Source organism: Neomonachus schauinslandi, chromosome 4, assembly GCF_002201575.2.
Source record: "Neomonachus schauinslandi chromosome 4, ASM220157v2, whole genome shotgun sequence".
NCBI classification, from domain to species: domain Eukaryota; kingdom Metazoa; phylum Chordata; class Mammalia; order Carnivora; family Phocidae; genus Neomonachus; species Neomonachus schauinslandi.
In genome coordinates this window covers 25,141,161-25,164,778 of record NC_058406.1, presented here as the reverse complement: position 1 = coordinate 25,164,778, position 23,618 = coordinate 25,141,161, and the positions used below count along the sequence as shown (strand labels likewise).

The following is a 23,618-nucleotide window of genomic DNA, read 5'->3' as shown; positions in this document are numbered from 1 at the left end:
TAAGGGTGAGCCCTGCCGGGGGGGAGCAGTTTTACCCCTCCTGCATGTGACTTTGAGAACCTCTCACCACTTGCACAGCCCCAGTGAAGTTCGATGAGAACTTTCGCCAGACTCCAGCACCAGAGATGATATTAAGATAACCCGAACATATGCTGAGCTTCTGAGCAGGAGGCCAAAGACATTCAAGGGTGGGTTTGTGAAGCCTGAAGAGCTGCCTCAGTTTACTGGTCCAGAGACCCACAATGAAGCAAGAACGACCTGATTGGGCCTCTCCTGCTTGAGTGAGCACTGCTGGAGAAAATCGCCCAACCAGGCAAATTGGCGCAGCTCGGTAGAGCCTGCTGCGGTGCTGAACAATCCATCTGTGCTTCTCAGGTCAGCCTGTTATTCTCTTCTCCGTGGAAGCTGTCCACTCGCCGCTCCCCTCAAACCCATGAGCAGCCTCTGCCCCCACCTGGCACTGGAGAGTGACCTTGCCTCCCACCCAGCAGGCCTGGCAACAGTCATCAACTTGCAAATACCAAAGACACCCAGCCTGCAGATTATACTCCTTCCCATCCTTCTCTGCTTTATAATGGAGATGTTCACTCCTCTCTCCCATCAAAAAGCAGTCCCCCTGTAGATTATACATCCCTTTTAGGCTTTAAATCAGGGACCTACGTACACCATCGAACTCACAGTAAGAAATGCAATGAGGTACACACGCGCTTGCACTAATTGAAGTGTACAATTTACAAACAGTCCTTACCTTCACTACTTACAGTGCACTCAGAAAATTTCCATTCTCTTCCTTTTCTCCTTTTTTCTCTTTTTTTCTCTTAGCATCCACCTCAATACCCACCACATCACTTTCACGACCAGTGATTAATGGACTGTTCTTGCTATAGAGTCTCCCTCACCTCCCACCTTCTCAGGAACCTTATGCCTTATGTGCAGTCCATCCTCCCTGTTCTGTGTCTCTAGCCTCTCCCCATCGCCAAGTCCTGCCCATCACCATTTAAATTTACCCCAGGTCTCTAAAACTTAGAAGGAAAGCTCTTTCTTCACACCCCCCATCACCCTGCCTGTTCTCTAATGCTCCTTTTTACACCCAGACTTCCTTGACAGGATGTCCTCCCTGCTGCATCCTTTCCTCAGCTACCGCTCCCTTGTCACCTGCCCATTCTGACCTCTGTATCCCCCACACCCGGAGACTGCTCTCACCAAAGCCGCCGATGACCTCCTGTCACTAAAACCCGAAGGGTGGCATTCTGCCCTCCTCAGATGCTCCGCTGTATTTCAGAACAGATAGTCCTTCCTTCTAGCAACCACTCTCCTGTTTTTTCCTCCTCCCTCAGCTGCTTAGCCTCCATCTGCCCTTCCAGCTTCTCTCCGTTCTCTTGCAAAGTTCCATGCTGTCTGTTTTTCCTTTGCCAACTTGAGAGCTCTGTCTTTTGACGTTTCTGTTTTCCAATAATACTGTACATTTCCCGCATCTCTGTTGACCAGCTTTACTCTTCTGTTAGTGACGTCTTAATTTCCTTGGCCTATATTCCTATTTTGAGTGTTTATCTTTTTTATTGAATTGTCGTTCTGTATATGGTAAACATAGTAAATATTTAACTGGAATAACCTGCAAATATTTCCTCTCCATTTGCTCCTCAGTATTGAGGTTTTGTTTATGGTGATTTTTTTAAAATCCGAAAGTTTCTCATGTCTGTAGGTAAAAATCATTTCCCACATGCTTTCCAACTTTGGTGTAATGCTGAGAAAGTCCATCTCCACCTCTGAGATTATACGAATATTCCTTATATTCTTTATATTTTTTTTTCTAGTAGTTCTGTGGTACATTGAGTGAGGTATGAATCTAATTTTTCCACAGCTGGTTAGCCATTTGTCCCAGCATCCTTTATTGATCCATCCACCTTTGCCCTGCCAATGTGAAAAGCCCCCCTCGTCATATACTAAATTTTTAGATGTCTGTATCTGTTTCTAAACTTTTCTTTTTTGGCTCCATTTCTCTCTCATTTGAAGCTAATACAATACAGATTTTACTATTGCAGCTTGAGTATATGTTTTAATATCTGAGTGGGCAAGGCCTCCTTACACTGGGAGAAAGCAGGTGTCATGGCTGAGAGCTTGGGCTCTGGAACCAGCTTGACTGGGTTCATATCCCAGCCCATCACCCCCGTGCAGTGTGACTGGAGGCAGGTTACCTGAACACCTGGACTCAGCTTCTGCATCTGTAAAGTGTGGATAATAGCATCCACCTCAGAGGGTTGTTGTAAGGGACTGCTGACTGGCACCTTATCTCTTTAAGGAGACATTGGCTCTTTTCACCTGTTTATTACAACAGATGGATCGTAAAATTGTTTTAAGTTTCAGAAAGAAAAAAATTGGTGTGTGCTATGCCTGGAGTTATGTTCAATGTATACAACGATTTGAGGATAATTGTCATTTTAATAATATGAACTCATCACCCAGAAAAATAGTGCATCTCTCATTTTGAAATTTTCTTTTCTGCCTATCAGTAAAGTTTTGTTGTTTTCATTATATAGGCTGTGTTTGTTCATTGTTGTAGGGCTGAATTTGATTTGCTAACGCTTTGAATATGGGATTTCTTTTTACACTGTGGGTATGTTGGTGTGTGAGTAGGTGGGTATGAATATGTGTATCATATATACTGTTTTATGGGAGTAGTTGTATCAAAATTAATTTAAATAGCATGGCTATTATGGTGTGTTTAAAGTTTTAAAGCTCTAGCCACAAAACCACCTACTCCTTAAGTACATTCCAGTTTTCTTGTGTTTTTCTCTTCACACAAGTTTGGTAATTCAGAATTTCCTAGGAAATTCTGTTTTGTCAAGATTTCAAATTTATTAGTATGTTAAACATACTATTCTTTTTTTTTCAAAGATTTTATTTATTTATTTGAGAGAGAGAATGAGAGAGAGAGAGCACATGAGAGGGGGGAGGGTCAGAGGGAGAAGCAGACTCCCCGCTGAGCAGGGAGCCCGATGCGGGACTCGATCCCGGGACTCCAGGATCATGACCTGAGCCGAAGGCAGTCGCTTAACCAACTGAGCCACCCAGGCGCCCACTATTCTTTTATAATTGACTTGTCTTCTTAGTTTTACTATCCTATATGTATATGTACCTTCTCTCTATTTCTTGAGTAGACCAGTGAGAAGTTTCTTATTTATGGGGCTTTTCTGTTATTTTTTTTCTATTTTTATCTTTTCTAAGTTTATTCTCCGTTCTCTCTTTGATCTTGTTCAGTTATTCTCTCCATAACTTCTGAGTTTAAACATTCATTTAACTTATTTTTCTACAATTTAATAATGAATAAGGCTATGAATTTCCTGTGAAATACAGCTTTGACCTGATACCATCATCATTCTTATAACTAGTCTGTATTGACAGATTTCATTTCCTTTTTGAACTCAAGAACTTATTTAAGAAAGGGTTCTGTGAATTTTCAAGTGATTTAGGGATTCTCCTGTATTCTTTTAGTATGGGTTTCTAGTTCATTTGCACTGTGAACAGAGAATATGGCCCCATAGTTTTTGCTTTGTGGAGAGCTTTATGGAGATTTCCTTGTAGCATAAGATAAAGCCCATTTCTGTGATATTCCATGGGTGCTTGTAAAGAGGATGATTGTCCTTGTTTGAAGGCCACACAGTTTCATATAACACATACACACTCATAGTATTTTACAGATCTGCTTTATCTTTACTTATTTTTGATTTCAGATTAGTATATTTTTCTCCATCTCTTATACTCTTTAAAAATAGTTTATTTGATCGGTGTCAGTGCTTTGGGCTATAAAGTATCATAACTGTCATATCTTCATTTTGGAATCTGTGCATCATCCATTGTTTAAGTATCATCTTTGGATTTTGTTTTGCTTTGTCAACAACCCCCCCCCCCATAATTGAATTATCATTTTGAAAGCAGTGAAGCCAGCAATAACAATACCAAAAGAGAAGATAGTAAAAGGGGGTTTTTCAACAAGCCCCTTGTGTTTTCTACTCAAGGTCATATCAAATAATGATCTGATATTACACACAGTAATTATGCATACACCTGCTAATGAGTTTTCCACCTTTATCAGTTTTCAAAAGTCTGAGCGATGGCAGAGCCCTCTGATTTAAAGGTTTACCCAAGGTTGAGATCCATAAGCATAACTACTTCCAAAGGGGGTCGGCATCTTATCTCCCTCTTTTAACCTGGGTGATTGATAATGATGAGATCCAATCACAGCACTTGATGTTTTCCTCATTTTGGCCACTGAGAAGCAAACTGTGCTCTCTAACAGAAACATTCCAAAGTAGCATGCAAACATAATTTTCCAGAGCGAGAAAGATTAGACCTTTGTAGCACAATGCATATGCCGTTTTCCTGCTCTCATGGCAACGAGTCTGAGTTATCTTTTAGGGTGTTAGACTGAGCTTTGTAGGGCCACGCTCTTTTCTATGAGTGTCAGTTTATGAGCTTCATGTCCTTCCAGGTGCAAGAAGAAATGTCTTTTGGTAGCTGTTCAAGACTCTTGACCAAAAACAAGGATCGCCCAAGAGTCTGGTGTGACGTTATAACATCCAAGGGTCTGATCTTAATATTAAAACCCCCTTTTTGGGTGGTTGGCATTTGCCTCCACTGGTCCTTCTGAAACCTTGGTTGCACATTTAGGATCACCTGGGGGAGCTTTTAGGACCTGTGGATGCTCTGGACGACTCCACCAAACACATAGGAATCTCTGGAGCCTAGCACTGGTAAACTTTAATACTCTTCTAATGTGAAGTCTGAGCTCTGTTGGCCCCTTCCCTTGTTTTTAACTACTCTGAGACACTTTGTATAAGTCGTGTGTCTTGTTCCAAAATGAGAATTATATTTTACTGGGCTAGGTTAACCTGTACACGTATATTGTCATAAATAATGTTTTGTCTCTTTCTTTTTTTTAGCATTTACTTTACATTTCCCCTCTTTATGCTTCCTTGTTTTGTCCTTTGAATTCCGTTTTTTGCTAAATTGACTGCTTTCCTTCTTCCCCCTTTGATAATTTTGAAGATAAGCTACTTTATAGTCTATTACTAATTACTCTTAACATCTTTAAAAACATGGTCTAACCTATATTTCTCTAATTAACCACAGAAACTGTATAAGAGAGTTTCTTGCAAGATGAGGAAATTAGCATATCTCCTTGCTCCAACTTTATGCTTTCTATCAGTGTCATCTGCAGAGTTTTACCCTGGGGTTTGGGCAGGAGTGATATCTTTTATCTTCTCTTCGAAGGAATATTTGTTATGCTTGCATTCTGTTTTATAACTATGTTTATAGCAATTATTTAGATTCTTTACTATACCGTTTATTTGCTTGTTCCTAATCTTTTTTTTTTATTGATCAAAACTTTCCCACACTTGAGTTCTTCATTTTGATTTATCTCTTGGTTGGGTAGAAAACATCTTTGAGTGTTTTTTTTTTTAATGAATTTTATGTGACTAATATATTTTTCGAGGTCTTTGACACTGGGAGCAGTTTCTGTTGTCTTTGCTGTTTAGCAACTTGGCTGAGTCATTCTCTTTTCTACTCTAAATTATTTAGGAACAGATCTGTACTGTGTCTAAGAGAAATGCATTGAGGGTCATGGCCCGGTATTTTTTCCTAGTTTCCAGAGCTGACTCGGGTACCCACCTGTTTTTCAGACTTTGGTCAATTCTGTTGCTTGGGGGTTAGAACGGGATGGGAAGGTGAGGCACATGTATTCATGTCCCCATCTTTTCAGATGGTATCAACCATTAAATCCAGTTAACCCTTGAACAACACGGGAGTAGAGTGCCAACCTCTCCCCACCCAACCCTGTTCAGTCAAAAAATCCATATATAACTTTTGACTCCCCCCAAACTGAACTACTAATAACCTACTGCTGACCGAAAACCTTACCGATAACATAAACAGTTGATTAACACATATTTTGTATGTTACGAGTATTATATATTCTTACAATAAAGTAAGCTAGAGAAAAGAAAATATTATTAAGAAAATCATAAAGAGGGGCGCCTGGGTGGCTCAGTCGTTAGGCGTCTGCCTTCGGCTCAGGTCATGATCCCAGGGTCCTGGGATCGAGCCCCGCATTGGGCTCCCTGCTCAGCGGGAAGCCTGCTTCTCCCTCTCCCACTCCCCCTGCTTGTGTTCCCTCTCTCGCTGTGTCTCTCTCTGTCAAATAAATAAAATCTTTAAAAAAAAAAAAGAGGGCACCTGGGTGGCTCAGTTGGTTAAGCGACTGCCTTCGGCTCAGGTCATGATCCTGGAGTCCCGGGATCGAGTCCCGCGTCGGGCTCCCTGCTCGGCGGGGAGTCTGCTTCTCCCTCTGACCTTCCTCCCTCTCATGCTCTCTGTCTCTCATTCTCTCTGTCAAATAAATAAATAAAATCTTTAAAAAAATAAATAAATAAATAAATAAATAATAAATAAAAAAAAAAGAAAATCATAAAGAGAAAATGCATTTACAGTACTGTTCTGTATTTATAAAAAAAAATCCATGTGTAAGTAGATGTGTGTGGTTCAAACCTGTGTTGCTCAGGGGTCAACTGTATTCATTGATTCATTCAGCAAATATTGATTTGCTGATTGAGCACCTACAGTGAATGCACTAGGCATCTGGGAGCCATTAGGGACCGAGAGGAATCAAACAGACAAGATTTCTACTCTCATGGAACATATGTGTATGTGTTGGGGTGAGGGAGGGACAGACCATAAACAAACAAGTGAACAAGATAATTTTAGAGAGTGATAAGTAAAACTACCATATACAGTTACTCAAAATGGTGCCCCTGGAGCTTTGCAAGATGGCAACCCACTACAAAGGTATAAAGAAAAAAGAATAATGTGATAGAGTGATGCAGTGGGGGTGGGGACCCAGGTGATGTTAATTAAATTCTCCTCTGCAGCAAAGCCACTTGTGCACATGTTTACAGTTCTTCTGATGGTCTTCCCTCTGAAATCATAGCACTTCTTGCCTTCGGTCTGCCTTGGTACGGTTCTACTGGTAGGCAGGCCTTGTGATTTTGCCCCTTGTCTTCAAGGTCGTTGGCTCTGTTGGGTTAGGATTCCTCATAATTTGCATTACAATTGCAGCTGGAGACAGCATGGCTGTGTGGGGGCACCCATGACCAGCCTAGAGCCCCCCACTTCAGTGCTAATGTAGTGGTTAGGAGTTGACAGGTCGATATTCAGCAAATTCTAAGAACACCCTGTGGACTCCACTTTTAGGCCCAGTGGGCAGTACTGTTCTCATAATAGGATGTTCAGGGGTGGCTAAGAGCTTGGCCCCTGAAGTCAGATGGATTTGAACTTGCTGTTACCATTTACTGACCAAGCAACCCTGGCAAATTACTTAATCTCTGCGTGCCTCAGTGTCTTCATCTTTAAAATGAGCTACCTACCAAGTAGTGTTATTGTGACAGCTAAATTGAGTAATTGATGACAGTGCTCAGAACAGTGCCTGCACTTAGTAACCACCATTAATATATCATAATAATCACTATTAACTCTATATTGTGTTGCCTAAACGCTTTTTCATATCCATCTCTCCCCTTGGCTCAGACTCTTTCTATACCCCTAAAACACAGAGACTACAGGGATAAGACTGAATATGTCTTAGGGACGAGGTTCGCTTTGCAGAACTGGATGGGAAGGCTTTGAGTAGCAGGTTGGAAAAGGGATACCTAATGTAGAAAAGGGGAGGATGAATGGAGTCAGGGAAAGGAAGGAGAAGCTCAACATAAGGAGTCACCAATTCCTTTGTTTTGTGTGTGTGTTTCTTTTGCAAGCATCATTTCATTATTATTTTTCACCTTAGCTTCATCATAATTAATAAGCCAAATATGCTAACTTAAGTTTCAATATTATTAACACCAAACATCAATATAAATGTTATAAAGGTATTTAAATATTTGCCCATATTAGTTTTACCCTCTTTATACTTTTACATTTAAAAGTGTTTAGTATGAGCCTATATCATTTTTGCAGTCAGAAAGATTAAATATTGTTTTCATTTTGAAAAACTATTACCCCAAAACCTATTACTCGAAAACAATTTTTATTCGGGGGCTCATGTCCAGTCTCTATCCACATGTAAATATGTAATAGCTATAATCGGAAGTATACATATAATTTTATGATCTACTGTTTTACTTAAAATGATGCTTAATGTTCTTCTTTCTGCAGGGTCGTATTTATCACTTTAATGATTTTGTTCAAACAGCATCACATTAAAGGCTATAATTTACCTTGTATTATTAGGCTGGCATATAGGTTGTTCACATTTTTTTTCTCTAATAAAATTATGTCACTATAAACATCTTTGTCCATGCAGCTCTTTTTCTTCTGAATTAATTCCTAGAGACTACTGAGTCTGAATATTTGAATAGTTTTGTGGTTGTTGATAAGAATTCATATCCTCCCTTCCAAAAGGATTATATCAACTTTACTCTGCAGCTGGCAATAAATACGTATGAATTTCCATGAAGCCTCAACAATATTGGGCTGCGTATTTTTTTTCTTTATTTTTTTTTACTAGTGAAATAGACTGTTTTCATATTAATTCTATTTTCTCTCCTACGAATCCTGTGAGCATACTCTTTGCTTATCCTGGTGATGTTCTTATGCAATTGTAAAAGCTCTAATTTAATATTTATATTCACCCTTTGGCATATTTGTTGCAATTTTTTTCATTCTATTATTTTCCATCTTAATTTTGGTTTAGTGTTTGCTTGCTTGTTTGTTTTTCCACTTATAGCACTTCCCTCACCTCAGCCTTGTTCCAGGGTCTGTTAGTCACTGGCATGAAAAGAGTTTAAAATAAGGAATTCCAGAAGAGTGAGTCCTTAGGATAAAGTAGGAGAGAGAACAGGAAGTGGGCAGGGCATGGAGATGAGGCCACCATCACCCCTCCCCCATGGTTCTTCCAAAGCTTTGGTCTCTGAAAGACAGTGTTTACTCAGCACCTCCTTATCGTAATTATGTAGCTTTGTAGCTTTGAGGTTGCCCAAATCCCCAGGGCACGCCTATCATAATGGTTAAAGAGTAGGAATGGACTTGGCATGCCCTGACCCTGGTTACCACCCAGGGAATCACCAGCAGCTAAGAGGACCAATTCCACCCGCCATGTCTGCGGTTGGCCAGAGGGGCCCTTCCCAGCACCATGCCCAGCATGGAACCCAGCACATCTCCCTCCTAGAGCTCAGAGCCCAGCCAGTCCAGCCCAACCCTGGTGTTACATTTCTTTCAATTGCTCTTTAGGCCAAGGAAATGCTCCCCGCGCCAACCCCTGGTAGCCCAGGCAGAATGCTGGGACGCACACTGACCTCCACGGCTCTTCTCTTGCAGTTTCCTGCTTCTTCAACTTCACCAGCCCCTCCGGGGTCGTCCTGTCACCCAACTACCCAGAGGACTACGGCAACCACCTGCACTGTGTCTGGCTCATCCTGGCCCGGCCCGAGAGCCGCATCCACCTAGCTTTCAACGACATCGACGTGGAGCCTCAGTTTGACTTCCTGGTTGTCAAGGACGGGGCCACGGCTGAGGCCCCGGTTCTGGGCACCTTCTCAGGAAACCAGCTCCCCTCCTCCATCACAAGCAGTGGCCACGTGGCCCGTCTCGAGTTCCAGACTGACCACTCCACAGGGAAGAGGGGCTTCAACATCACCTTTACCAGTGAGTCCCCACTCCGTCTCCAGCAGACCAACCCTCGGAGTACTGGCCTCTGAGCATGGTGGAGGGTGCCCCCGTGGAGGAGCATCAATATGGGTGGGCCATGGGGGGCCCCGGCATGGGGCTCCAGCATGACTGGAAAAGCCGAAAGTGCTGGCTGCTGGCCAGGGTGCTCTTTTCAGTGTAGTCACTCTCTTTTGAGCATTTCTTTCCTCTAAGTGCGGTATGTAACATCAGAGGAGCCCAGGACTTCATTTGTTCATCCCACCCTCCCCCTCCTAGAAGGCCCAGTTGAGCACCAGGGAGGGCCCCCGGGAGAGCAAGCCTGTGTCTTCCTCTCATTGTTGCCCATCCCTCTCAAGGGGCTCTCCCTGGTCCTTGCACACCTGCTTACTGTTGACTTCAGGTATTCCCCATGGGGCTCACACTTCACTTTGCCCAGTTCCCACCCCTGCGGTCAAATCGGAAGCAAAGGTCTGGAGCAGATTTCTGCTTGGATCTGAGGCTTGTTAGCGTTGTTACTGGGGCACTTCCTCATCGCCCCTCTCAGGGCCACAGTCCAAAAGCTGTCACCTCCAGTTTCAACCCTGGGCCCCTTCTCTAGAAGGAGCCTGAAGCTAAGTGGAAATTCTTTGCATTTCTGTGTCTCCCGGGGCTATCGTGAGGAAGGGGAGAGAGGCCAGAGCTTGGAGACCAGAAATAGAAAACTGCCAAAGGTAGCAAGGAGTGCTTCTCGGGTCATAATAAGCTGTAGACCCAGTGAACTTAGCCAATGGCAAATAGTCAAATTTGGGCTGAAGTTGGGCTTGCCTGAACCATTCACCAGATCCACTTCCAGGGGCTGCTTGTGAAATGCAAGTCCCCAGTTCCCACCCACCCCATGCATGCAAACACTCACATAGTCTGGTACTTTTTGACAGAACAGATCTCCTCCCAGCCCCCACCCCTCTCCCTTGGCATAGAGGTCTTGCTTCCTTGTCCCACCTGTCCCTGGAGTCTAATTGAGATGGGGCTGTTGGGGACCTCAGATTCCAAGGAACCACCCAGGCTCAAGCCCTCTCCCAGCATTCCCTTCAGCACCTTCTTCAGGGCAGCGAACTTGCTAGAAACCATCAGTCTCAGGGCACGCCTCTTCCAGGACGTACCTGTCCCCACCATCCACAGTCAGGCAGAAGCAGAACCCAGCTCCATCTCCCCTAGTCTTCCCAGTCTAGCACTACACTCTATCTTCTAGCTGATCTACCCCTATCCTTGCTTTACCATGAGATCATGAGCTCTGGAAAGGTGGGGGAATGTACACTTATCTTCTTACCCCTTCTGCCCAGCACAGAGTCTGCACCTGCTAAGGATCAGTAAATGTGTATTGGATGGAAATGTCCATGAGTGACTAATGCCCTTTTTTCCCACTGGTGGGAACAGAAAGAGGGGTGAGAGGTATCCCAGGGAGCCCACCTTCCAGGATAGTGAGGGCTGGGAACTCTGCAGGTTCAATGTAGGTATGAACATCAGTGGGGAGCCTGGGACAAAATGGCTACTGAGTCTCCTAGCAAGACCAAATCCTAGGAAGTGCCCACTTTCCAAAAAGCAGCAAGTGCTGAGTCCTTGGTGGGGAGGGGAAAGGGGAGGCAAACTGCAGGGACCTGGCCTAAACGAGGATCGGAGGATCGAGCTGTTACCTAGCATTCCTCTTCAAGGCTTCTCCATCACCATAAAAGTGATACACATTCAACACATTACATACTCAACAAACAGGGCAGGTCAAAGAAGTACTAATTACTACCCCAGAATCCCCCTCACCCAGAAATGATTCTTGCCGGCCTTTGCTGAACGCTATTGCAGACGTCAAATATTTCTCTGTGCATTTAGAGAGATAGTGGGGGGATAAGTAGACATAATTGTTTTAAATTTGGGCCCCGTTGCTAAATCAGAATCCCTAAAGGGATGAGGCCCTGTAATCTACATTTTTACAGGCTTCGGAGGCAATTCTGATGTAGCTGGTGAAATAGTAGTCCACAGACAAGTGTCTGGGAACTGGGACATAAAGCTCCTCAGTCACATGCGGCTGATGATCATCTAGGCTGAGCCTAAATCTGCCCAGCGTGGGGAACTCACTTCCCAAGCAGCTTCTCCATAGCCAAAGAGCACTGGGTGCCTTCCCCTCATGCTGACTTGAAGCTGGTGTCCCTGGAACAAGGATCAGTGATCCCATTTTCACCCCTAGCACTCCTTAGAGTAAAGCTAATCTTTCCTCCACGTGGGGCATTTGGAACAACGATGATGGCAGCAGCTGTCCCCCGAGCACCTGCCATGTGAGCACCTCTGTGGCCACCACCGCCGGCTGCTTCAGCAGAAACGTCAGTAGCTAAGCTTTATCTACCCCTTCCACATGCCAGGAACCTGAGGTTGAAAAGACTCTTGACTTAGAGCTTTTGCGCCCTGACATTGGAAGTAGCTTCATACTCCTGCATGTATGCATGCATGTGTGTAACTGATCAGATTTTTAAGAGACATGTCTGAACTTCTGAGCCCCAGGCACCACTCTTCTTCCCAGGACATCTTTCTAAATGTCAGGGCAACCTCATAGTCATCATTCCTCATGAAGGAAGGTGGCGAGCCTAAAGTCTGGGCTGACCTGGGCTTTGCATTTCAGTGGGAAGGGTGTTGGGGCATCTGCCGAGGGATCATCACAATCATCTCCGTGTCAGATGCTCCCGTGGCTCGCCTTCAGTAGGAAGGATCCCCAGGTTTGCAGGTCTCCTGCCTCCAGCAAGATCCAGCAGCCTCTGGGGCCCTTCTGTTTCTGGTTGTGCAAGTGTTTAAATCACTAGTGAGGGGCGCCTGGGTGGCTCAGTTGTTAAGCATCTGCCTTCAGCTCAGGTCATGATCCCAGGGTCCTGGGATCCAGCCCCACGTCGGGCTCCCTGCTCAGCAGGAAGCCTGCTTCTCCCTCTCCCACTCCCCCTGCTTCTGTTCCCTCTCTCACTGTCTCTCTCTGTCAAATAAATAAAATCTTTAAGGGGCACCTGGGTGGCTCAGTCGTTAAGCGTCTGCCTTCGGCTCGGGTCGTGATCCCAGGGTCCTGGATCGAGCCCCTCATCGGGCTCCCTGCTCCGCAGGAAGCCTGCTTCTCCCTCTCACACTCCCCCTGCTTGTGTTCCCTCTCTCTCTGTGTCTCTCTCTATCAAATAAATAAATAAATAAATCTTTAAAAATACATAAATAAATAAATAAAATCTTAAAAAAAAAAATCACTAGTGAATTTCAGAGGCTTGCAAATTGAGTTCTTAATTTAAAGTGGCACCCGTCTGCAGAGCCAGGGAGCCTGGTCTCCTGGAAAGCACCATCCTCACAACAGCAGGGACGCAGATAGGGTGTGGCTCAGAGACTTGAGCTCCAGAACTGTGGCACCCTGATGGAGGCGGGCTGGGAACGTGCTCCGTGGAGACGGGGTGGGAATGGGAAGAAGGCAGTGGACTCATACTCAGGGAGTACTTACCATCTGTCAGGCGCCCTCCCAAACATTCTCCACTTTCAAATTCATACCAACTTTCCTTTTATTTCTATCCCAAAATGACCCTGCCGGGGAAGTACAGTCTCCATTTTATAGGTCAGGAAACAGAGGCTCAGCAAGATTACATAAATTGCCCAGAACCATGTAACTAACAAGAGGCAAAGCTCAATTAAACCCTCAAGTGCTCTCTGTCCTCTTCCCCCTTCCCGCTGCATTATCAGTTGCCTGGACAGAGCGAGAGGCAGCCTGACAATACCCAAGGAAATGAAGGAAATGGCTTCAGACAGGGTTGAGTCCAGGGCACCTACTTTATGATGCTTAGTGTCTGTTAGTGTCACAGGACTTGGAGTCCAGCTCATCTGCAACATAAACGATCCCATAACTGTCTGAAGTTAGGGAAGTGTGGAATGGATGTGACAGCAGGAAGTAGCTCTGCTCCTAAGCCATGTTGAGCCTCAATTTCCTCATTTGTAACCTGGGGTAATTATGTCTACCTCATGGAATCATTATATGATGTAAATGAGCTGACATGAGAAATACTTAGTTCGCTGCCTGAGCTCGATATGTTCATTAGGATGAAATTGGATCAGGTGCTCAGGAAGGTAGGCGATCAAGTTTAACAATCACCTGCTTTCTGCCCACTGTGGCTCACTGGTTCTGGGGCATCTGGCTCTGACTCCAGTAGGGCGGGTTCTTGTGGAAGTGATGGGGTCTAGGATTGCCTATCATAATGAAGCTTATTTTCTCAGGGGGGGAGGGGGTCCATCTGCACGCCAGCTCTGCCTAATCCCGTCCTTGGCCTCCATCCACACAGCCTTCCGACACAATGAGTGCCCAGATCCCGGCGTTCCAGTGAATGGCAAACGGTTTGGTGACAGCCTCCAGCTGGGAAGCTCCATCTCCTTCCTCTGTGATGAAGGCTTCCTCGGGACTCAGGGCTCGGAAACCATCACCTGCATCCTGAAGGAGGGCAGCGTGGTCTGGAACAGCGCCGTGCTGCGGTGTGAAGGTACGTGCCTGCCGGGGCTGGGGGCCAGGGCTGGGGGCCGGGGCTGTCGGCCGGAGCGGATGCGGAGGGGGCCAAGCGGCACAAGTCTGCACCATCCTTCCTCTTCTCCCAGGACGCAGGCCACCCTCTCACCCTCACACTGGGACGGCAGAGGCTCTATAGGCCGACTTCGCACAGAAATTGGAATTGTCACCAGAGATTCACCTGGAGAAACGCTGGTTTTAGGTGGTCAGGCATCAAAGCCCCCTCTCCTTTCAACTGAGAACTCTCTCAGTATCACAGCTGTTAGGAGCCCTGCTTCCAGCTCCTGTCCCGGGGAGCTCCGGGGCCCAAAGCATTGGCAGCAGTTTGAAGGCTCGCAGGCTGCCTGGCACTCTCTTCTGCACGTGCTTATTTCCCCCAGTTCCCTGGGACATCTCCCCGCCTTGGCCTTTATGCTCCTAGTAAGGCTGCCTCCGTGTCCTTGCGGCCGGTCTTCAGGAGGCTGAAGGCAAACCGGCCAGAAGAGACAAAGCTCGAAGCAAGCGCAGGGTTATTATGGTGCCCCCTCAGTCCTGCCTGGCCACACAGAGTAGGTTTTGTCTCAGGCTCAGAGACCATTCATCTGTTCCACCAAACTGCAGGCATTTAAAACACAGATGAAGCTTCCTGAGGGCAGGAAGCATGCCACACCTGCATCCCAAGCCCAGGGCCTGCCCCAGAACAGGCCCTCAGTAAAATTTGTGAATAATGGACGCAAAGTGAGCAGCCCGGCAGCCCTTTGGAGGCAGTGACGGCGGATGCGGAGGCAGTGGCTGCAGTTTTCTACTTTGGGGAGCCAGGAAGCTGCTTCCTCTCGTTTCACATGATGGACAGAAGTGGAGACCTAACTGACCTCTCCCCATACCCAGTCCCCAAACCCAGATCTGAGCACCCTGGCCAGCAGGTGGGAAGGACAGGAGAAGAAGAGGGGAGCGTTAGGCCGCGCACTCACTGCCCCAGAGCCGACGGGAGGGGAGGGGAGAGGAGAGACCCTGACCACTCAGTGCACGTGGCAGAGTGTCTGAGGTTAAGGTGGCCTTTCAAGTCCATGGAATCCTGGCAAGTCACCTTTTCCCTCAGAGCCTCTGTATTTTCCAGCTGAAAACAGAAGGGAGGGAACAAGAACAGGTACATTGTAAAGGGCAGTTCCTGGCATAAAGTACTCAAGATGGTTTGCTGTGCTGCCGCTGGGTTGTAAGCTCCGTGAGGTTAAGAGATCTTCCTTGGCCTCACATCCACACAACTGGCAAATTGTTAGACTCTTAGATGCTCAGCCAATACTGGTTGATGAATTATTGAATGGATGAATGAAGGAAAGACCTTTTAATTAGGTTAGTCTCTCCCTAATGGCCTCCAGAGCCTGCCTCCCACCAGACTGCCCTTTGCCTTCACCCTGAAATTTACCATCTGTGTCACCCTGGGCAAATGACTTGGCCCCTTCATGCCTCAGTTGCCCCATCTGTAAAGTGCAATTAACAATGGCAACCTCCTCACGGGGTCGTTGTGAGCACACGCTGCCCTTGGAGCCGTGTCTGGCAGAGAGGCAGCGATCAATAAGTGTTGGCCATGAGCATTATTTTAACCCGATTTTAACCATTTCTTCATTCGGACCAATCAGATAAATATCACTCTACTTCATGGGATCAAGTGGTGCTCTTCCATCCTTCCAGACGCCTGATTAGGATCATGCCATAAACGGACTATTTTCTGCCCTCCAGGTTCCCACAATGAGGTCCACACAACCTCATGGCCATTTTCCCCAGTGGAGTGAGCTTTTTTAGAAATGACATTCTCAGCTGTGGAACTAGTAGGTGAAGTCACTCCATCACTGGCAACAGTGGGGTGATCATGCGCGTGTGATCGTGGGTGAAGCCCATGACCCTGCAAAGCCACCATGCAGAGCCCAGGATCTGGAGGACTGTCCACTTTTCCTTCAGGCTGCCCCTCATTCTTCCATTCTCTCCCCTGACCTCTTTGGTTGTCCTTGTCTTGGTCCATTGCATCCAAGACACCTACCCTGCTGTCTCTCGCTCACCGGATCTCTCCCTTCTCCTAATTCCTTTTGTTCTTCGGGAGCCACCACTGGACCACACTGTTAGATGCTTGGTCTCACCACCATTTCATTTTTCTTTACCAGTTCCCTGACCTTTGGACCTGTCTCCCCACCAAGATTCTCTTGCGGAGCAAAAGCCCAGGCTCCCAGTGCCTCCGAGCCTGTGGGGGCTCAGTCCCAGTGGAGCTGACCGCTCCCTGAGGAGGCACCAGGGTTTAGTAACTACACACCCCACTTCTTGGCATGACCCACCCTCCTGAATCGGGGGCTCCTAGACTCTAGTTCCGCCAGTGCACTGAGATACTCGAGACCACGTATGAGTGCATGAGAGAATTAGACTCACTGTTTCATGGGCAAAGTCCTAATTTTGAAATTAAAACTATCCCATCCATTCTCTCAGGAGGATGGGGAATGCTGAGGTTGGAGGACAGCAGGCAACCAGACATAGGGAGCAGCCCATTGGAGAGACCGTGAACTTGGCACAGGGGAAAACCTGCTCAGTTTCTTCAGAGGGTTGGGCATTTGCTGCCAAGCTGGTTTTCGGGGACCCCGGGAGCAGCACATATCAGAGGAGCGGAGTGAGAGACCCTACCTCGGGTGGCCAGTCCCAGCCTTAAAACAGTGGAGTAGATGGGGTGGAGAAGCCCCTGGGATTGGCCCCTCCATGGCTTCTTTCCCCTGTGTCCCAGCCTGAGGAGAACCCTGCTTTGTAATCAGTATCTTTTGTCTTTTCCATTTTTTCTAGTTTTGTTTTTGATTAAGTATCCCCACCTTGTGGACAATTAAATGCAAAAGCTAATGGTCTTTTAAAAAATCTTTTAATATATGCTAAGAGCCACTTAGCTTTTGAGAGGTTATAATGGGACAGGGAGAAAATGGCATCTTCTCCTAAATTTAGAAAGAAGGATGATCATCTCGTTGCTCTAAGGTGCAAGTCAGCAAACTTTTTCTTAAAGGGCCAGCTAGGAGGTATCTTGGGCTTTGTGGGCCATGTGGTCTCTACTCAACTCTGGCACCGTTATGCAAACACAGCCATAGACAGCACTTAAGTGGATGGGCTAGATTTGGCCCTCGGGCTGTAGTTTGTTGACCCCTTATCTAGACAACAGAGGACATTAGGGGATCCTTATGCTTAAAGTCAGAAATATCTTTAAAAAGCCTTCTAGGCAGTGAAGACATCTACACAGGCATGCCTGGTTATCCCTCCCCCATTCACCTCTTCCTTGTCTTTTTTTAGGAAGAACCAAGTAACCATACCGCACTGGGATAAGTATTTTACAGGTGTCCCTTCATTCCAGCCTTGCACCAGGTAGGAAGCAGGTGTAGTTGTGGTCCCCACTGGGGCCCAGAGAGGTTAAGTCACCCGCCCAGGGTCCTCCCAGCTTGTCAGTAGTGGAGCCAGAATTCAAACCCAGACCCTTGGCTACACTGTTTCTGTATTTTTCTGGAATTGTTTCACTACAGAGAATATCATTTCAAACCTGTTTATGAAATACTTCCAAGTATCCACAAGTAGGATAAAAAGCAAGTTTCTATTTTCCTATCCCAGTAGAAAATTAAAACAAAAGGAAACATAGTGCCTCTTGCAAGAGACAGAGAAGACAGGACACCACATGGAAGCATCAGAAATTGACAGCGTAAAACAAAATGACAGCAGTAAGACAAACATATCAGTTATGACAGTAAAGGTAATTAAACTCCCTATTAAAAGACAAAGAATCTCAAACTGGGTTTAAAAAAATATGCTGCTTATATAAGAAATACACGGGGGGGAGGAAAGGAGATAAATTATCTACAGTGAGTGTGTATTCTCATTTTTACAGTAATACTTGGTGGTTGTAAAAAATTTAAGCAATACATAAGTGAGATAAAGTTCAAAGTGAAAATTCTCATTTCCCCATCCCACTCCCTAGAGGAAAATGGTTTGACTGTTTGGTGTAAACACGTCCACATTGTTTTTCTCTGTGTGTATACCAGATGTGTTACTTTTATAATCAGAAAATTAAAAAGTCCTATAAAAAAGACAGAAGGCCAGTTTTCCCCATTCCCACAAGAGGAATCCAAGTGATAGTTGTAGCTCATTTAGGCCTCCAAGGAAGAAGTAAGCATAGTTACCGAGTTTCTAACATTATCTCACTGAATCTTCTTGGCCACGCTTGTGAGAAAGATGTTATTATGCTCTAAGCACAAGAAAGCTGCAAACCAGCGAGGTGAATTGACCTGCCTGAGATCCCACAGCTGGTAACGGTTGAGAATTTACTATGTGTTAAATACGAGGCCAAGTGCTTTGTGTACGTTGTCCTTTTGAATCCTCATGACAACCCTAGGAAGTAAGTACTGTTATGGTCCTCATTTCACAGATGAGAAAGCTGAAGCACGGAGTAGTTATGTAACTTGCCCAAGGTCACACAGCTAAACGAATCAGAGAGTCAGGATTCCAATCCCAGTACTCTGATTCCAGACCACCACTTTGAATCCCCCAAGGAGGTCTGACTCCAGAGTTCACTCACCTGTCATGCTGCCACAAAACGGTAGTGTAGCAGGCCACAGGAAAAGGCTTTCACGACTTCTGGTCATTCACACGGGACACCTTGTCACCTAAAACTCCTCTGAGGCCGGTAGTCAGGGTGGGCATTCCCATGTCCATCCACAGTGGCTAGCGACGCAGGCCCTGGAGCCAGCCCGCCCGGGTTTAAATCCTGGCTCTGCCACTTCCTAGCTCTGTGTTTCTGGACCAGTTAGCTAACCTCTCTGTGCCTGTTTCCTCCACTCTGAAATGAAGCTAATACCAGTCCCCACCTTATAGGTTGTTGTGAAGGTGAACATTCGGGAAAAGAAAAAGTGCACGTAAATTAATGTCCAGCTCATATTCTTGTGTCCCATCACTGTTCCCAATTGCTCCTGGCCTGACACAATGTTAGCATCTGTCCTGGAGAACACCAGCCCCTCACCAGAAGCCCTGTGTATTAGTCATCTCGTGCCATCATAACAAAATACCGAAGACTGGGCGGCTTGAACAATAGAAATTTGTTTTCTCTCCGTTCTGGAAGCTGGAAGTCCAAGGTCAAGGTGCCAACAGGTTTGGTTTCTCTTGAAGCCACTTTTTCCTTGGCTTGCAAGTGGCACCTTCTCGCTGTGTCCTCATGTGGCTTTTTCTCTGTGTGCACATCCCTAGTGTCTCTTCCTCTTCTAAAAAGGACACCGGTCCTATTGGATTAGGGCCACATCCTAATGATCTTATTTAATCTTCATTACTACCTCTTTAAGAGCCCTAGTTCCAAACAGACGTACTGGGGCTAAGTCTTCAACCTTATGAATTTGGGGGAACACAAATCAGTCATAATACCTGGTCTTCTACCTTTCAACCAGTATTTCATTCCTTCGACAAAGTATTTATTGAGTACCTGCTGTGTGCCAGGCACTAGGGTAAGCACAGGGCTCCTCGTTTGTCTTATTTCTGAGCTCTTGTCTCTATTCAAGGCAGGAAACCTCCCCCTCTTTTCTTTCATTGTGCGTGTGAGTGTGTATGGAATGTGAGTGTGAGCGTGAGTAGATATGAGTGTACATGTGCTCGTTACCTTTTTTTGCCCCAGATTTTGAGTGGAAATTTTCAAACAGAATAATACACCTATGTGCCCACCGCCCAGCTTCACCAGTTACAAACTCATGGCCTATTCTGTTGCATTCACACCCCTGCCTATGGCCCTGCCACTGCACTCTAGGATTACCGGGAAGCAAATTTCAGGCAAAAAATCCATCCACAGCATTTTAGTGTGTATCTCTAACAGATAAAAAGAACTCTTTATAACATAACTGCAATGCTATCATCCTAAAAAAAATAAAAATAATCACTTAATACAATCAAATTTCCACTTTATTTTATTTTATTTATAAAGATATTTTATTTTAAAGATTTTTTTTGAAAATCAGAATCCTGCTCAGGTGCACTCACTACAGGTAGCACATATGTGTCAGTTCATTTAATCTGTGGACCTCTATGCCCACACCTGGTGATTTTTTGTGGAAGAAGCCAGGTCATTTATTCTGAGGTGTCTACTGCACTCTGAATTTTGGCCATTATGTCCCTGGGAAGTTGTTTAACATGATCCTCTCTCTCTCTTATATTTCCTTTAATTGGCAGTAGGATCTAAAAACCTAATCAGATTTAGGTTCCATTTTTCGACCGGAATATTCTACGGGCAGAGCTCTGTGCCACCATCAGGGACGCATAATGTCTGGTTGTCTCTCATTTGAGGATGTTAGGAGCCATAGATGGGATTGCAAAATGCCCACATGCTATCATTTCATCTTCTTTTATAAGCTGGAATCCTTAAAGAAAACTCACCCTTATCAACTGTTCGGTTACCCTGAGGTATAATTCATGAAGGAAGGGCAGAGAAAAACTTATTTTCCTTTATTTACAGGTTTTTATTCAATGAGTTGATTCCCTGACATCTTCTAAAATTGAACATTTTAAAATATCATTACGGTTCAGTGGGTCTAAACATATTTTATGTATTTAAATCCATTGCAATTACCACTCTAACCGACACTCCAATTGTCCCATTGGCCAGTGGGAACCTTTTGAAAGTGGTCCAACCTCATTTTGAATATTTTCTGTCCCTGACCTGGAAGCAGCCGTTTCTCCAAGGAACCCTGGTCCCTTTTTGGTGGAAAATGATATTGAGAATCTGGGCACTGGAGGTAATTATTCCTATTGAGTTGGCCCTTGTCTCTAAGGCTTTTCAATGAACAGAGCTAAAGAATTGCTTTTTAAAGATAAAGTGCATAATGGGTTCATTTCATTTCAGATGTAAGAATACTTTCTTTTTTACTTTCTTGATGTCGTATCTGTACCTGTGTTCATTCCTGCTGAAATTTCCAGTTCCCTACATCAGCATAATTTCCCATTCCCTACTGCATATCCAAGACTCAGAGAATGATACAACCACTACCAACATCAATGTGATGACTGAAAATGGTTTAAGTTGTTTTACTTTCTATTCCTCTTGTTCCTAGATCCTACTAAGGATGGCTGTGTTTTAAAATCTCTTTCGCCGGTTTCTTCATGTGTGATTTTGCCACCAACTGATATAGTCCCGTATTCATTTATTTCACTCTGCTTTTGAGTTTTGAGAAACTGCTTATCAAATTTAAATCTTCCTTTTTAGTTGTGAAAAATATTTACATAGGTCCAAACTTAAACCTCTAATAGAAGACACATTCTGAGAAAGTCTAGCTTTTATCCCTTTCCTCTCTACCCTGTTCCCTCCTTCTTTCCATAGATAATCTTTGAGTTTGGACCTCACTCTTTCATCCAGTTGTTAATATGGGTCAATATATGTGTGTGTCTCCCATCCCTCTCTTCAATAAGTGGAATCATACGATTATTTTTTTACCTCTTTGCCTTGCTTCTTTTTCATTTACTAATATATTCTGGGGACTACTCCAGGACATTATATAGAATATTCCTCATTCTTGTTTATAGCTGCATCATCCATCTTGTTGATTATTCCAGTTCATTCAGTCAGCTCCCTATTGTGGAACATTTGGGCTCTTTCCATTCTTTTGCTACTATAGATCATGCCGCTTTGTATAGCTTTGTACATATATATGTCTTTTCACAGATTTGCAATTATATCTTTGGGATCGAGTTCTAGAAGCAGAATTGCTGGGTCAGAGAGTGAATGCATAGGAATTTTGCTGTACATTACCAAACTTCCTTTCACAAGAATTGTGCCATTTTGCATTTCCACCAGCAAGGTACTCTATAGAATACCTGCTTTCCCTGAGCCTCATGTGTCCTTGAACTTGGATTTTGCCTATCTGATGGATGAGAAATATTTTCTCATTGCAGTTTTAATATATATATATATATTTCCTTAGAATGAGGTTGAGCATCTTTTCAAATGTTAAGGAGACATTGCATTTAGGACCTTTCCCTACTCCTCCCTGCCTGACAACTGTCACCATGGCATGTGAAGATGAACCAGAGAGTGTGAAAGACTGAATGCATAGAGAGGTCATTTGAGCAGCACATGAGCAGGAGAAGAGACGAGTCAGCCAAGGCAATAAAACAATACAGCAGAGAAAAACAAAGTGGTGACCAAAGGCAGGATTTGGGTTTCCCTGTCTGGAGATTTTAGATAGGGTTTTGTTGTCGGTATTTGTGCACTGAATGAAGGGCAGCCTAGACAGAAAGTGACCGTGTGATCTACAGCTTTCTGGAAAGTAAGTGAGGAGATCACAGCTCACAACCCAAGAGGCTGGGCCTGTGCTGAATTGAAGCCAAGAGAGAGTCCCTGCTTCTGCAGAGGCTCAGTACCTGCATGGGGACCTTGGGACCAAACAGTAGCCACCCCCCCCCCACACACACACACACCTCCAAGGTCTTACGTGTCTATCGGAGAAAGAGAGGAACATATTAGCAGGTTCAATGAGATGCAGAGATGGGTCTTGAAAACTGGGGTTACCCAGGAAGTGACAATACGCATGTGCAATTTACTCTCTCAATGTTTGATATAAATGCTGTGTTATTACTTAATTTCTCTATGCCTCAACTTACTGAAAATGGGGTGATAATCCCCACCTATAAAATGAGGATAACAGTAGCATCTGTCTTTTAGTGTTGCAGTTGTCACAAAGATAATCCTCCTTAAATCCTGATGCGCAGTAAACTCAACCCCAGCGAGCTCATTGCTGCCAGGGCAGCTGTAATACCACTATGTGCCGCAGAGGGGTTTGGAGACAGAGGTCTGGAAATCCCAGCTCTCCCTTCCTTACTTCTTGATCTGGTCTCTTAGCCTACTTAGCCTTAGTCTTCTCATCTGAAAATGGGCATAATAACTGCATAAACGTTGTGTGCCTTTAAATGAAATAATACACATAAAGTAGAGCTGTAAGTCATTGGTATGAGTTTCTACTACTAGTATTACTGTTCTTATCTCATGTTAATTAAACTCCCTAATGTATCACAAGAATGCTTGACAATCAGAATGCCTAGGTGGCTCAGTCATTCGAGCCTCCAACTCTTAATTTCGGCTCAGGTCATGATCTCAGGATGGTGAGATTGAGCCCAGTGTCAGGCTCTGCGCTCAGCAGGGAGTCTGCTTGAGACTCTCTCCCCCTCCCCCCTCTGCCTCCCCCAGCCTTCTCTCTCTCTAAAATAAATAAATAAATCTTTTTAAAAAAGAATGTTGACAATTATTTTCTATCTTTTCCAAGAAGTTCATAGAATTGAGAGAGGAAAGGTGCAGTATATTTGATTCCGTTTTATGAAACTGATTACCTAGAGAAACATACAAAAAACTGCAGAGACAGAAGTGCTGGGTAGC

General features: G+C 44.8%; 1 protein-coding gene across 1 annotated transcript in view; it reads left to right on the top strand.

Annotated features, from left to right (window-relative positions):
• The window catches only part of CSMD2 (CUB and Sushi multiple domains 2), a 621,951-nt gene that overhangs the window by 364,231 nt on the left and 234,102 nt on the right, over positions 1 to 23,618 (top strand). The window contains exons 14-15 of the mRNA XM_044913827.1: positions 9,367 to 9,693; positions 14,016 to 14,210. Coding sequence (XP_044769762.1) covers positions 9,367 to 9,693; positions 14,016 to 14,210 — 522 coding nt within the window. The remainder of the gene's footprint in view (positions 1 to 9,366; positions 9,694 to 14,015; positions 14,211 to 23,618) is intronic.